General features: G+C 51.9%; 2 protein-coding genes across 3 annotated transcripts in view; one reads left to right on the top strand and one right to left on the bottom strand.

Annotated features, from left to right (window-relative positions):
• Window positions 1-2717: 2717 nt before the first annotated feature.
• ISL2 (ISL LIM homeobox 2) lies at window positions 2718-5323 on the top strand. Its single transcript, XM_058033390.1, has 6 exons — window positions 2718-2775; window positions 3785-3974; window positions 4166-4425; window positions 4536-4819; window positions 4905-5075; window positions 5207-5323. Exons 1-6 carry the CDS (start codon window positions 2718-2720, stop codon window positions 5321-5323), a joined length of 1080 nt encoding a protein of 359 aa, XP_057889373.1.
• Window positions 5324-7526: 2203 nt separating this feature from the next.
• SCAPER (S-phase cyclin A associated protein in the ER) overlaps window positions 7527-13393 on the bottom strand; it is a 136043-nt gene continuing 130176 nt past the window's right edge. For both annotated transcript variants that reach the window (XM_058033388.1, XM_058033389.1), the window contains exons 30-32: window positions 12102-12293; window positions 9540-9591; window positions 7527-7961 (exon numbers count right to left, since the gene is read on the bottom strand). In XM_058033388.1, coding sequence (XP_057889371.1) covers window positions 7867-7961; window positions 9540-9591; window positions 12102-12293 — 339 coding nt within the window. In that variant the 3' untranslated portion in view covers window positions 7527-7866. The remainder of the gene's footprint in view (window positions 7962-9539; window positions 9592-12101; window positions 12294-13393) is intronic.

Here is a 13393-nt window from a genome sequence, read left to right as displayed (position 1 = left end):
TGTACATCTATTTGGGAGCAAACCCCAGAGCTGCTCTGTAGAGAGAGGGGAGCACCCTTGGGCAGGCTCAGCAGCCCCTGCCAGCTCTCACACCAAAGCCAACCAGAGCTGCTGCAGAAGAGGCTGGAATCTCTGGCACTGGGTGGAGAGCAAGGAGTGATTGGTGTGACAGGAGAGATTGCACTTGGCTCTGACTAGAAAATGCTTCCAGCACTTCCAAGTTACCTGAACACGGTGGTCCAGAGGTGCCTCCTGGACTGAATTATTCCATCATTTTATGATGTGCTTTCCCTTACCCTCCCTCAGATGAACCAACAATTAACCTGTTTGTAAAACATGCAGTATCAAGCTGGTTCAATGCCTCAGGGCATTACCTGTAGTAATTTTAAAGCTTTTTGTATATCACATAGAGGAGATGCAGGGCTTTCAACACTTTCCTAGCAAGTAATTTTTTTTTGTTTTTCTACTAAACTGCCTGTGCAGCACTGCTACCCTGCTCCTACCTGCCTTGTTGGGAAGTGAGTCCAGTCCAACCACACCTGCCTGGTGTGAGCACATTGCTCCGTTCAGATACAGGTGTGACTGCAGCACAGCTTTCCATAGGTTTGGGAAAGATTGGTTGGTTCAGCTGTAACTTTACAAATTCCTATACTGGTGGGAGGTTTGGGAGAGCACACAGGATCCTGCCCTCGAGTGGGAAAAGGGTGATGCAACACAGAGCATCCCTGCCAAGCTGCTGTATTCTTAAACATGTCTCATTCTCCTATCACTCCGACATTTTTGCATTTTATTGTTAACACATGCAGATAGTGACTCACCCAGGAACCTGAATTCTGGCTCAGGCTGAAGTCACCCTCCTGTACCCTCTTTTCTGCAGGTGCCCAGGCACGGACCTGTGGTGCCCCACAGTGCTGTAGAGGTTCCCATCACCTATCCCTCGGAGTGACCCCATTTTGAAGAACCAACCAAACTTTTCCAAATGCCTTCATACCTCTCACCCCCACCCAGCTCTGCCGCTGGCCAGCGAGCCGCGCTAGCGGCAGGCAGCAGTCAGAGCGCAGCCCCGAGCAGGGTACACAGGCAGGAACACAGGGGCTCACCCTGCCCTGAGGATGTCACTGCTGCACCGCCCCTCTGCACCTCCGCACACGCAGGGGCAGGCAGGGATACCGAATCTCCCTTGGTGACATGCGTGCCTGCTGAAGCGGGGGCTTCAAATGCCATCCACCCTCCTTTCCCTGCAGCTATGGTACAAATTTAAGAGCTTGCTTTCAACATTTGGGGCCCTCAAAGGGGTAGCAGGGGCTGTGACCAGGCTGGGAGAACGGGTCAAATAGTGAGGCGCTTTATCCAAAGAGTCCTCTCCCCCTCCCCAGCTTCTGGGGCTTCATACCTGCAGGGTGCCTGACTAGCACAAGAGACAAGTGCTTCAGCTGGAAAACCCATCCCGCCTCCCTCCTCTGAGGAAAACGAGCGCAGCCTGCCCTTCCTGAGCCAACATCTAAAGTCATCATGTCCTCCCCGAGCCATATAGGTTGGCAAATGCCTGTCAAATTCCACGTATAAAATTAAAAAGGTGATTACGTGGAAGTGAAGGAAAGGACCAAAGCCCCAAGACAGCAGCAATCTCAATGCCCGCATATTTAAGCCTTCCTAGACCTTATGAGACACTCGTGTTGCTGTGCTGCAAAGTCTTTGGGAATTTAACGCTGAGTCAAAGGTCACGGAAGTGCTTTCCCTATTTTTTTTGCTAATGCACGGGAAGCCCATGGTGACTGGGGGGAAAGAAGGAAGAGAAAAGAACAGAAGGAAGAAAAAAGCAACAGGAGAGGTTCGGCTGCGGGAACAGCATGGAACCAGGCGCATGAAAATGCGGTAAAATACTATTTTTCTCCTCTAATTTCAACTCGTCACAGGGCTGCTGCCCGGCACGGCCGCCCCGACGATGCGGTCGGTTCTGTTCGGGTCCGTAGGGGCGGCTCTCCCGCACACGGGCCTCAGCAGGGAACTGCTCCGCGGGTGCGCAGCGTCGAGCCGGCGTCCACCGCGCAGCCCCTTCCCGTCTGCCGCGGAGATGCGCCTGTGCGCAGCGCCGGAACTGTCCCGCCGAGCCCGCCCGCGGGCACCTGCCAGCGGCACGCCGAAACGCGGGGGAAAGAACAACGAAATAAAATGCAAAAGAGAAGAGAAAGAGAAGGAAGAGGGAAATCAAAGGAGAAAAAATTAGGCGAACTAAAAGTCAAGAAGAATAACAGGGAAAACAGAGGAGGGAAAGCAGCTACAATGCATCTCCTCCTCGGGCTGCCGATGCCGCCGTTCCCCGAGCGCGCAGGGCCGAGGCGCAGTACGGCGGGCGGGGCAGAGGGTCCCGGAGCGCGGGGCGCGGAGGAGCTTCTCCCGCGGGGCGCGGGGCCGCGCGTCCCGTCAGTGCCGGCGTCGAGCGGCTCCGGGCCGGGTCCCGCGGGGCGTGCGCCCCGCTCCGCGCCCGCCGCGCGCCCATTGTTCGGCAGCGCCAATCCGCGGGCTGTCCCCGCGGCCGCCAATCGCCTCCGGGGGCCGCGCGGTGAGGTCAGCGCCTCTGCGCGCTGACATCACGGCGCGGCCCGGCGGGGCGGGCCCGGGGGGGCGGGCGCGGCCCCCGCCCCGCGCCGCGCGGGTAGTGGTGGAGCGGCGGCTCCGCATCCCGCATCGCTGCCGGTGCGCAGGGGGCCGCCCGCATGGTGGACATCCTCCTCCCGCGGCCGCTCCCGGGCGCCATGGGGGAGCCCTCCAAGAGTAAGTGCGTGCAGCGCAGCGGAACGCGGGGCCGGGGCGGGCGGGCGTGCGCGGGACCCTGCGGGTCGAGCTCCTCGCCGCCGCTGCCGTCGGGCGGACCGGCGGCCCCGGGCGCGCTGACAGCGCCGGGAAGGGCTGCGGCCCCTCGGAGGGCGCGGGCGACTGCGGGCTCGGCCCGTGTCAACTCCGGTGCCGCTATTCCCGTTCGTGCCCGGCGCTTCCCGGCCCCTCTGTCCTTTCTGCTGTCCGCGCCGCTGAGCTCATTTCTTTCGACTGTTTCCATTTCTTTCTCTGCTGCCCTCTGCTCTTCCTTTATTTCTTTCTTTCTTTGGTCGTGTTACCGTTTTTCTTTCTTTATTTCTTTCGTGTTTGTTTGTCTTTTTTTAAAATTCTCTTTTCGTTTAAAAAAATTATTTTCTGTCTGTTCTTGTTTAGTTTTATTTCTCTTTCTATCTCTTTGATTCCATGTCTCTTACTGTTTTCATTTGTCCATGTTCCCATTTTAATCGTCTCTGGGTTTTCGATGCTTTTGTATCTCCTTCCGTCATTCTGTTTTAATTTCTTTTTCCTTCTTTCTTTCCTTTCTTCTTTCTTTGTTTCTTTCCTTATTTCTTTCAAGTTTTCCTCAACCGTTGTTTTAATGGTTTTGTATCTCTGCTTTTATATTCCTTTTCCAAAATTCTCCTTTTAGGTCTCTGTCTTTCTGTATTTATTTGCCTTGCTCAAGTGCTCAAGCTTCTGTCTTTTTTTTTCTTTCTCTCATTCTTTTTCTTTTTTTTTTTTCCCTTTTCCTGGCCGTATTAATTTGTCTCCTTTCACGTTTCCATCCTTTCCAGTCCTTGTGTCTGTCTTTATTTCTCTTTCTTCCTCTTTTGGAAAAAAAAAAAACAAAAAAATCAGAATAAGAAAAAAGGATGAAGTGTAAAAAAGAAAAAGTGCTTTTCCCTCGTTGCTGACCTCTGCTCCGGCACACTGCTGGCTCTGACCGTACCCCGCTCGCTCCCGGCAGGGCGGCCGGGGCTGGCCCTGTGCGCGGGCTGCGGGGGCCGCATCCAGGACCCCTTCCTGCTGCGGGTGTCGCCGGACCTGGAGTGGCACGTCGCCTGCCTCAAGTGCGCCGAGTGCGGGCAGCCCCTGGACGAGACCTGCACATGCTTCCTGCGCGACGGCAAGGCCTACTGCAAACGGGATTACAGCAGGTGACCCCGAACGCGCCGGCGCTCGTTAGAAAAAAAAATAACCTAGACCCGAAAAAGCACTAAAGCCCCTTAAACTCCCCGAATTTCCCCCAACGAAAGCCCGACTCTGGGCCGCTGCCCGGCCCCACGGCACCGCCTGGAGCCGCCCCAACGGTGCGGCCGCGGGCCCTGACGGCGTCGCGTCCCCGCAGGCTCTTCGGCATCAAGTGCGCCCAGTGCCGGGCGGCGTTCAGCAGCAGCGACCTGGTGATGCGCGCCCGCGACCACGTCTACCACCTGGAGTGCTTCCGCTGCGCCGCCTGCGGCCGCCAGCTCCTGCCCGGCGACCAGTTCTGCCTGCGGGAGCGCGACCTGCTCTGCCGCGCCGACCACGGGCCGCCCCCCGACGGCGCCGCAGCCCGCGGACCGCGCAGCCCCGCGCTGCCGCCGGCCGCCGCCGCGCACCTCGCAGGTACCGGCTCCCCGGCGGGGCGGGCGGCGGGGCGGGGAGGGTGTCGGGAGGGCTGCGGCGGGCGAGCGGGCGGCGGCGCTGACGGTGCGCGCCCTCCCCGCCCGTCGCAGAGCCGGTGCCCGGGCGGCCGCCCGCCCCGCGGCCGCCGGCGCACAAGGCGGCGGAGAAGACCACCCGCGTGCGGACGGTGCTGAACGAGAAGCAGCTGCACACGCTGCGGACCTGCTACGCCGCCAACCCGCGCCCCGACGCCCTGATGAAGGAGCAGCTAGTGGAAATGACGGGGCTCAGTCCCCGCGTCATCCGCGTCTGGTTCCAGAACAAGCGCTGCAAGGACAAGAAAAAGTCCATTCTCATGAAGCAGCTCCAGCAGCAGCAGCACAGCGACAAGACGGTGAGCGCCCGTCCTCTCCGGCGGGGAGGGAGATGTGGGTGGGGGGCTCGGGCGGCCGTCGCGCTGAATCCCCGTGTGCCCGCAGAGCCTGCAGGGCCTCACCGGGACTCCGCTCGTGGCCGGCAGCCCCATCCGCCACGAGAGCGCCGTGCAGGGCACCGCCGTGGAGGTCCAGACCTACCAGCCGCCCTGGAAGGCGCTCAGCGAGTTCGCCCTGCAGAGCGACCTGGAGCAGCCCGCCGCCTTCCAGCAGCTGGTGAGCCGCGCCGGGCCGTCCGTCGGGCCGCAGGGCACGGGCAGATGCCGGCCCACCGGGCCCGGCGGCTGAGGGAGGGGGACGGGGCAGGGGGCGACCTTGCCAGGCCCTCACAGACGCTGCTCCCCCAGGTCTCCTTCTCCGAGTCTGGCTCCTTGGGCACCTCCTCCGGCAGCGACGTGACCTCGCTGTCCTCCCAGCTCCCCGACACCCCCAACAGCATGGTACCCAGCCCGGCCGAGACGTGAAGCGGCCGGTCCGCCCCGCTGCGGGACCTCCGCATGCCTGCGCTCCCTGCATGAGACACCCGGCCCCGGGCCGCTCCCAGAGCGCCGGACAAACGCCTTTGTTTTTTAATTATTCTTATTTAAAAACAAACAAAAAATATGTTACTGTCGGCCAAAAAAGCACCGGGATCCTCGCTGCCTTCACCAGACCGGAGAGAGAGCCCCCGCCCTGGTTTTTTTCGTGGTTTTGGTTTGGTTTTTTTTCTGCCCTGCGGATTTCGGTGTTTCTTTTCCCCAAAGAAACTCGGATTTCCCCGCCGAAGCCCGGCACAGTGACAGGCTTCCTCGCCCGCTGTTTGAGCTGGGGACGGCTTTTCTTTCCTTTTTGAAAGGAAAAAATAAATAGTAAAACCAAAATCTACAAAATGGGGAGAGACTCCTCCGGCGTGCGGCCGCGGAGCTGGCCTGGACCTCCTCCGCGGAGCCGCGCCGTCCAGCCTCATCTCACACCGATGCCTCACTCGGGCCACGCTGCCCGGCCCCCCACGATCGCTGGAAAAAAGGGACACGGGAACGAGACTTTAACGGGAAAACCAGTACTAATAATGTTAAGTTATCAATGGACGAAGGACGGATTGTTTGCGCCTTTAACGATCAAAAGTAAGTTATTGTTATTTATTGTCAGAGTCAGCGGTTGAATAGTGGGATTAAATATTTTGGACTTAATAAAAAAAACAAAACAAACCAAAAATGGTTTTAAACGAAAAGACCAAAACGAACTAAAAAAGTCGTCTAAGTGTGGCGAAGGGGTACCCCAGGTGCCGAGCGGCGCTGCCTTACAGATCGGGAGCGGAACAGAGCGGGTCGGGACGGGCACAGCCCCGGCTTCTCCCCCACGGCCTCACCGCACGGCGCTAATCGGCTTTCAGAACCGGGGCCGCTTATTTATAGCCGGGGAGGCGGAGCGCAGGTTTCCCTTTCGGAGTAGCCCCCAGGCTCGCCCGGCCGTGCCCGCACCTGCCGCGGTGCGGGGCTGCCTCGCCTCCTCCCGGGGGTGGCGGGGCTGGGCGGCGGGGCTCCCCCGGGGCGGCGAGGCGAGCCCTACTATTCAGCTTCTCCATTCCCCCGTCCAGACCCAGGCGGCGACTCCTTATCTGCCTCTGGCATCACCTGGGAGCGCGGCAGGGCCGCTCCAGCTCCCGCGCCCTCCCCCTTACCCGCGCGGGGCCGCTCAGGGCCAGCTCCCCGTGGGACCGCAGGCCCGGCCAAGCTCAAACCACGGCGAGCCGCTCCCTTATCCCATCCCCGGGCAGCGGGGCGAGAGCCGGGCCCTACCGGAGCCCTCCGGGCTGCAGAGGATGGGCAGCGCGGCGCCGCGGCGGCTCCACCACCCCGACAGACTGCGGAGCGAGTGCAGGGACCGGGCTCCCAGGGCGAGCTGCCCTCGGGGGGCACGGAGCCGTGCGGGCTGCGGGGCCGCCTCAGCCCGGGGCTGCTCTGCACCGCCGGGACGAGCTGTCCCGGCTGGGGACAGGTGGGGATGGGCATCCTGCCGCCCTCCCAGCCCTACCGCGGGGCCCCCGCCGTTACCTGGCTCTGTCCGGGTCGGGCTGGAGCTCGGTGCGTTCTCTCGGGGCCGGGCTGGAGCTCGGCGCGTGGCTCGCCTCAGGGCCGGGCCGGGCCGCTACGGGCCGGGCCGCTACGGGCGGCGCTGGGGCCGCCGAGAAGGGACCGTTCCGCTGCCGGTGGCGATCACGGTGGCTTCGCTCGGGCACCGGTCTCGGTCCCCGTCCTGCCCGGGCCGAGCTGCCGGTGCCCGCGGGCCGGGATCGGCGCAGCGCAGGGCAGGGCCGGGGTGCCGCGCGCCCCCTCAGCGCCGCCGCGCGCCCCCTCAGCGCCGCCGCGCGCGGGAGCGGCCCCGGGCGGAGGCGGCGCGCGGAGTCCCCGCGCGCACGGAGCCGTGAGGGCTCCGCGGGCCCCGCTCGATCCGAGCGAGGCGTTAAAAATGCATGAGCTCTAAAATAGCCGTCCTAGGTGACGTATCCCCAATCACCCAAAAAATTATCAGCAAACTTTCCCCGGGGCCAGATCTGACGAATTACTTTGATTTGATTCTGATTGACTCTTGATTACCGAGCAAAACATCTTATCAGGGTTTTTTTCTCTCTTTCTGAACCGTGTTGCTTATGGTAACTCAAACATACTGATGATTTTAACACAGAAATCACACAAGACAGAATAAGTTATTTTATTACAAGATATATAGAACATATTTTCTCTATTTGCAACCTTATTTCAGCAGTTCTGCAGTGCAAGTCCCACCACAGGGCAGAAAACACCAAAATCATGACATTGGATACAAGAACGAAACAAACTCAAATTATCAAAATTATAAAACAGAACTTGGAAGTATCTACAGTACTTATATAAATAGTGCAAATTATGTATCTATAGGATAAGTATTTAGAGTATCAAAACCATTTTGGAACAGCGTTTTAAAGAAGGTAGTCAGCAGGAACTGGTCAGTGTGACGATGTTAGGGATTTAAAAGCTAAATACAACTCTTATTTTTTCAAGAAGAACTGTCGAGCTTCTTCCCAGGACTGCCGGGGGAATCTGTTGGAGAGCTCAAGATAATCTTGAGAACTGAAAAATTTTTCTGTTGAAGACAGAACATAAAATTACCAAGTTATTCCCTCTTAAGATAAGAACGCAGTAAAACAATAATAATGAATGTGCAGCCAATTTGGGTGATTTACTCCCCTCCCCGTATCCAAATCTCCTCAGACCGTGGGGTGACACTTCTGTGGAGCTCAGGGCATCTACGCTTGGCTTTAAGAATGGGAGCAGAGGCTCTGATGAGCAAAGGCTTCCATGCGTTAGCTGCTCAGGCTCTCTGCCCTGTGCAGAGAACATTTTACATCTTTGCACACTTCATGTTCTCGGGCACACCACTCAGCCTCGTTATACTCTGGGCAGCCTCACTGGCATTTTCTGCCCAGCAGTTTCTTTTTTTTACTACAAAGGGCTGCAGAAAAGTTGTGTTCCTGACTCCCCAGAGCTCATAGCACAAGCACAAATGCAGCTTTCACTACTGAGAGTGTGCAGTGACGTGGACAGGACTTCACAGTGCCAGGTTTGAGGGTCTGACCCTCCACACAGCACCCAACTGCGAAGTTTGTGCTTTCAGGTTTTATTCTCATCAGTGTTACTATTCCCATTTTTTTGGGGGACACCAACCTTCACATTCAAGTGATGTAAGAGATAAAAATAATCCTGCCTACACTACTATTAAGTTAACTTTTTTGCAACTGGGGAATGTTTAGAAATCACATTCAAATGTTACCACATTTTTGTTTAAAAGTTCCTCCAGTTTGAATAGCGAAAATAAAAAGCAAGTTTTCCACTTGGATTTTAGATGTTTCTTGAGAAGAATCTCATGGAAATACAATCCTGGAAAGTAGATGCTGCAGACACTGCACGAGTCTGCTTCAGACTGAGATGTCTGATGTTGACAGTAACAACGTCCATAAAGTTACTTTCATTTTATAAGTTATTTTTAAACAAAAACTTGACGCTTTAGACCTAGAACCACTCAACTCCTAGCAAATGCTTAAGAAATGGTGGTGGATTTCTACTTATGAGGGAGAAATGACTGTCCGAGCATTGCATTTTATGCACAGTTCTCAAGACCAGATGCCCATCAACACTTGAATTTCAGAGGTGTTTAGCAAGTAACAGCCATCTCAGCTGAGAATCTTTCAAATGTTTAGCCTAGAAAGGTTGACTGCCTTTAAAATAATATTTATAATAACTGAGGAGGGAAAAAAAAATCCCGACTCTTCTGCAAACTGACAGACTTTAAAGGACAATTACAGGACAGTATTTTAGAGATTTTTGGCTCCCTGAGTGTATTGGCATGGCTGTGTAACTTCTGCAACCTAAAACTTTTGAAGGCAGCCTTTGTGTCAGCTAATTAAATATGTGCAGGTACAGTATCACATTTAAGACACGACACCACATAGCATTGAATAAAGATTAACAGCCTGAATCCCTGACAGAGGAGCAGTGGGCTGGAACACACGGATGTGCAGGCCAGGATGTGAGGCAGGGAGCCCACCCCAAACTGTACATTTACTGTATTCCCCCTCAGCCACACCGATTCAAGGAACTTAAATCACAGTATCTACACATTTTGCTACCCAGTTGTTACTCTGTTACACTGCAGGGAACGTACCCCTCTGCTGAGATAACTGATTTTCCATTTGGCCTGAGCTCTGTGCAAAATCCTGTGGGGGAAAACAAACAAAAATAAAGACATCAGGTATTCAGATCTTACATCTGAGGAATTAAAACAACATTCAAAAGTCTTCACAGTCATTCAAAAATACTAATACTTCATGTAATCTGTAAATTAACAAACTCTGGCTTGTTTTCTACATATCATAACGCAGTACTATCAGCATTTAAATTCTGTAATTTACAGTGGATTTTTACACATTTATTTGTATCTGTTTTCAAAAAATATATTTTTAGTGAACATCTTCTTAGGAAATAGTTATTATTATGATTTTTATTTAGCCATTTAAGCATAGCAATGTTTCTGTAAAACAAATGGTGTTTCAGACCTTTGCTCTCTACTCCAAATACACTCTTACAAAATTCATGACTGATCCCAATTGCAATGGCCGTGCTTCCCAGCAACCTGGGAGCCTGAGGTGCTGATCTCCTGGGAGAAGGTGGAGTTGCTGCCCAGCGCTGCTGTCCCTGGCAGCCAGCTGTGCCCCCAGCTGTGTCCCAGCTGTGCCCCCAGCATTGAGCACTATGTGATCCCGCTGCTGTGGGGTGTTGGGGTGCAGCATTCTCGGAGCCAGTACGGACACCGACCTGGCCGGGAACCAGCCAGCTCCCCACTACAGATCCTGCCCTTTGCTGCAGCCTCCACCCAGCAGAACAGTGAAGAAGGGATTACCCGAGATAAGATACAGCACAGCAAATCGTAGATACTCCTGAATGTTTCTACTTATTCCTGCACATCTCCAAACAGAAGTAACAAAAATAAACAGGCTGATGCAAACTTCAGCTGATGGAAATAAATCTATCGGTAGGGAGAGCGCTGTAAAATGCAGAAATGCTCTTCCTTTGATTTTGGCTGCACATTTAACACACTGTATTTAAGTGTTATATTCGTACACACCACCAAACTTTTACGCAAACAGGATTTCTTTTGGCGTTCCCTGGCAAAGGAAGAATCTCATTTTCTAGTCACAGGCCAACATTTAACGATCTTTCCCAAACCTTCTACCGAAGCAAATGAGAGATTTGCTTGACAAACAGCAGCGAGTTGAAATAGAAGTAGAGCAGTGAGTCCCTCCTGCGTGCGCGGGATCTCTGCATTCCTTGGGTCCTGCCAGCACCGCGCTCCGTGTGTGCGTGTGCAACATCGGCATTGCAATGAAAATGGGCAAAATACTGAAGGACCACCAAAGCCAGCAGTGCCAGGACACCTCACAGCACACACAGCTCTTCCATATTTTAATAGAACACCTTTTTTTAAAAGCCTGCAGGCATAGTACACGAACTTGCCACCTGGGATATAACTAACTGGAAATCGTATTAGTGACACGCTGACCCTTATAAATGTACTTACGTCTTACCGTAGCTACTGGGGATTTTAGTGCCATTCCATCTCTTACAGAACAGAAATCAACATAAACAACCTTAACTATTCATATAGGGAACATTCTCATCCACTCTCCTGTTTTTTAGCTGAAGAAAACCCAAACTAAACTTGCTGCACTTACTAATAATGCATAAATTATATTTTTCAGTTTCACTATAAGAAAGCCACAGAAGATGAATTATAGCTGTGTATTTAACCAGAAGTTCATTACTATATGGCAAATGCTTTTAATACAAAGTTCCAAACTTCTTTGAAAAAAACTGCTGTGCAATATTTTAGTATTAAAAGGATAAAAAGTAGCTGCACTCATAAGTTTGATGTTATGCAAAGACTTTTAGTAAATATTTAGTTCTTGTACTTTCTCTCTGAAATGTACGTAGCCTATTATTGGACTAGCTGTAAAGCATTAGAAAAAGGACTTTGATTAAAATTTCTTTATCAACAGCAGTAACTTTCAGGTGACTGATACAGGGTTACAGACTCCCAAGAGAGTATTATTTTTAACAGTACCATGTTTATGAAAACCACATTTATTCACTGGAAACAGTCAATAAAATGCTTGAAAACCACGAGGCAGGCAAAAAATCTGATGGATAAAACAATATATAAATTTAAACAAAGGGAAGAAAAACAATGCAAATCTTTATTCAAAACAGTATTTGTAATGACTTTGGTGGCTTACTGTCAAAAATAAAGATTGCAAGATTAGACTGGTAACATATGTTTTGTATATTTTCTGCAGAAAATGCATACACTTACCCAGCTCTCTGTAAATCTATGGTACACAGTATACAACTGTACATTTATATGTAAACACATTAATATACTGATTTCAGATATGCTATATGGGCAAGAATTCTTTTAAAAATAAATATTTTAAGATCTACATCACATCTTCCCAGTACATCCAGAAACTTGGATGCAACCTGGATTCTGCACGAACAGTGAGAACCTGAACTACTCAGTAACCTTTCAGCGTGATAAAATGCCTCAAGTACAGGCATCATCTGTGGTTTGAGAAGAGCTGCAGAGAGTCTGGAAGCACTTCAGTGCTGTTTGCTTGTCCTAGTGCAGTGAAGATCCCCACCCTGAGAGCAAAGGCGAGCCCAGCCATACCTGGATGAAGGTGGCCAGTAAAACACAGCTCATCTCCTGCTCCAGGATGATCTTGTTCTGAGGGTTATTGTAACACGCAGCTATGAGTGAAGGGAAGAGCACTTTGATTAAACGAGGATCACTGAAATACTGGAAAGGCAACTGGCAGAGCTTCTGCAGCACCGTGGGGTGACGGCCAGACTGTACAATGATCTGAAAATACAAACAGAGCAAAATTCAACCACGTGATCTATCCGTTCTTCTCTTCCTCTTAACCACCAAGGGTGCTGAAGTCATGCTAAAAAAATGAGCATGGATGAGGAGTAAGTACTAAAAATAAAGCCCATAAAATTTACTTCAAATAACTTCTGTTTCAGTGCGCAAGTACTATTTTTTATTGCGGAGTAATACAAAAAATACAAAGCTCTGAAAATTCTTTTTTCTGTACCACCCAAAAAGACAGCAGATAACCAAGGGAATAATTAATTTACAGATTACAGTAAAATCAATAATTTAATACCTTAATTCAAAAGACAAAGAATTACAGCTCAGGGAGTATTCTAAGATAGAGCTATGAAAGACAAAACGCTGACCCCTGCCATTTGAACGCACTAAGCACGGGGAAAGAAAAATCCAGGATTTTAAAAACCCTCCCGAAGCCTGACCATCCTTCCTGGGGCTGGCAATTCGAGAGGACTGTGTTTCAGGGGAGATGTCTGCCACGAATTCTCAGGCACCAAAAAGAAAAGGGGATTGTGAGCTGCCCAGGGAGGAGTTTCTGTAAGGAGAGACTCAGAGAGATCCTCCCATCTGTGCTCCTTATCTCGGTTTCTATCAGTGCCATTGGCTCTAAAAGGAGAATTGTTTAGATAAATGGGACTGTTGTCATGAAGAAGGCTAAGTTTACAACTGTATACATCTGAAGAAATAAGGCAATGCTATCACTGGTCTCCTACAAAGGAACCTTTCCATTTCACTTGATATTCTTATAAAATCTTTGCCATAAACTAAAAAATGTCCAAATCGGATCTGTTCCAAGTAACCTTGATTAGACAATTACAATATGAAAGAGCTGTTTGACCCAAAGTTGGCTTTTCAGCATAGGAGGAAGCTCCTATAAGGCTGGAACACTGTAAAACTGAGGGTCATGACTGTAAATTGTACTTGGAAAAACACAATTTTACAGGTACATACCCAGACAAGACTGCATTCAAATTAAAACCAGAAGGACAGAAAGAAGCAGTTGAGACTACAGGAACATAAATTACAGGGATTTACAAGTTTTCAAAGCACTTTTAACAATACCTTCAGAG

Source organism: Melospiza georgiana, chromosome 13 (assembly GCF_028018845.1).
Source record: "Melospiza georgiana isolate bMelGeo1 chromosome 13, bMelGeo1.pri, whole genome shotgun sequence".
Classification (NCBI taxonomy): domain Eukaryota; kingdom Metazoa; phylum Chordata; class Aves; order Passeriformes; family Passerellidae; genus Melospiza; species Melospiza georgiana.
This window is presented reverse-complemented; position numbering and strand designations above follow the sequence as displayed.

Bases quoted from the DNA above. Each gene is read 5' to 3' on its own strand.
- ISL2 (XM_058033390.1), top strand. From the start codon at position 2,718: ATGGTGGACATCCTCCTCCCGCGGCCGCTCCCGGGCGCCATGGGGGAG. The intron at 2,776-3,784 runs GTAAGTGCGTGC...CGCTCCCGGCAG, and splicing joins CATGGGGGAGCCCTCCAAGA to GGCGGCCGGGGCTGGCCCTG. The intron at 4,820-4,904 runs GTGAGCGCCCGT...GTGTGCCCGCAG, and splicing joins AGCAGCACAGCGACAAGACG to AGCCTGCAGGGCCTCACCGG.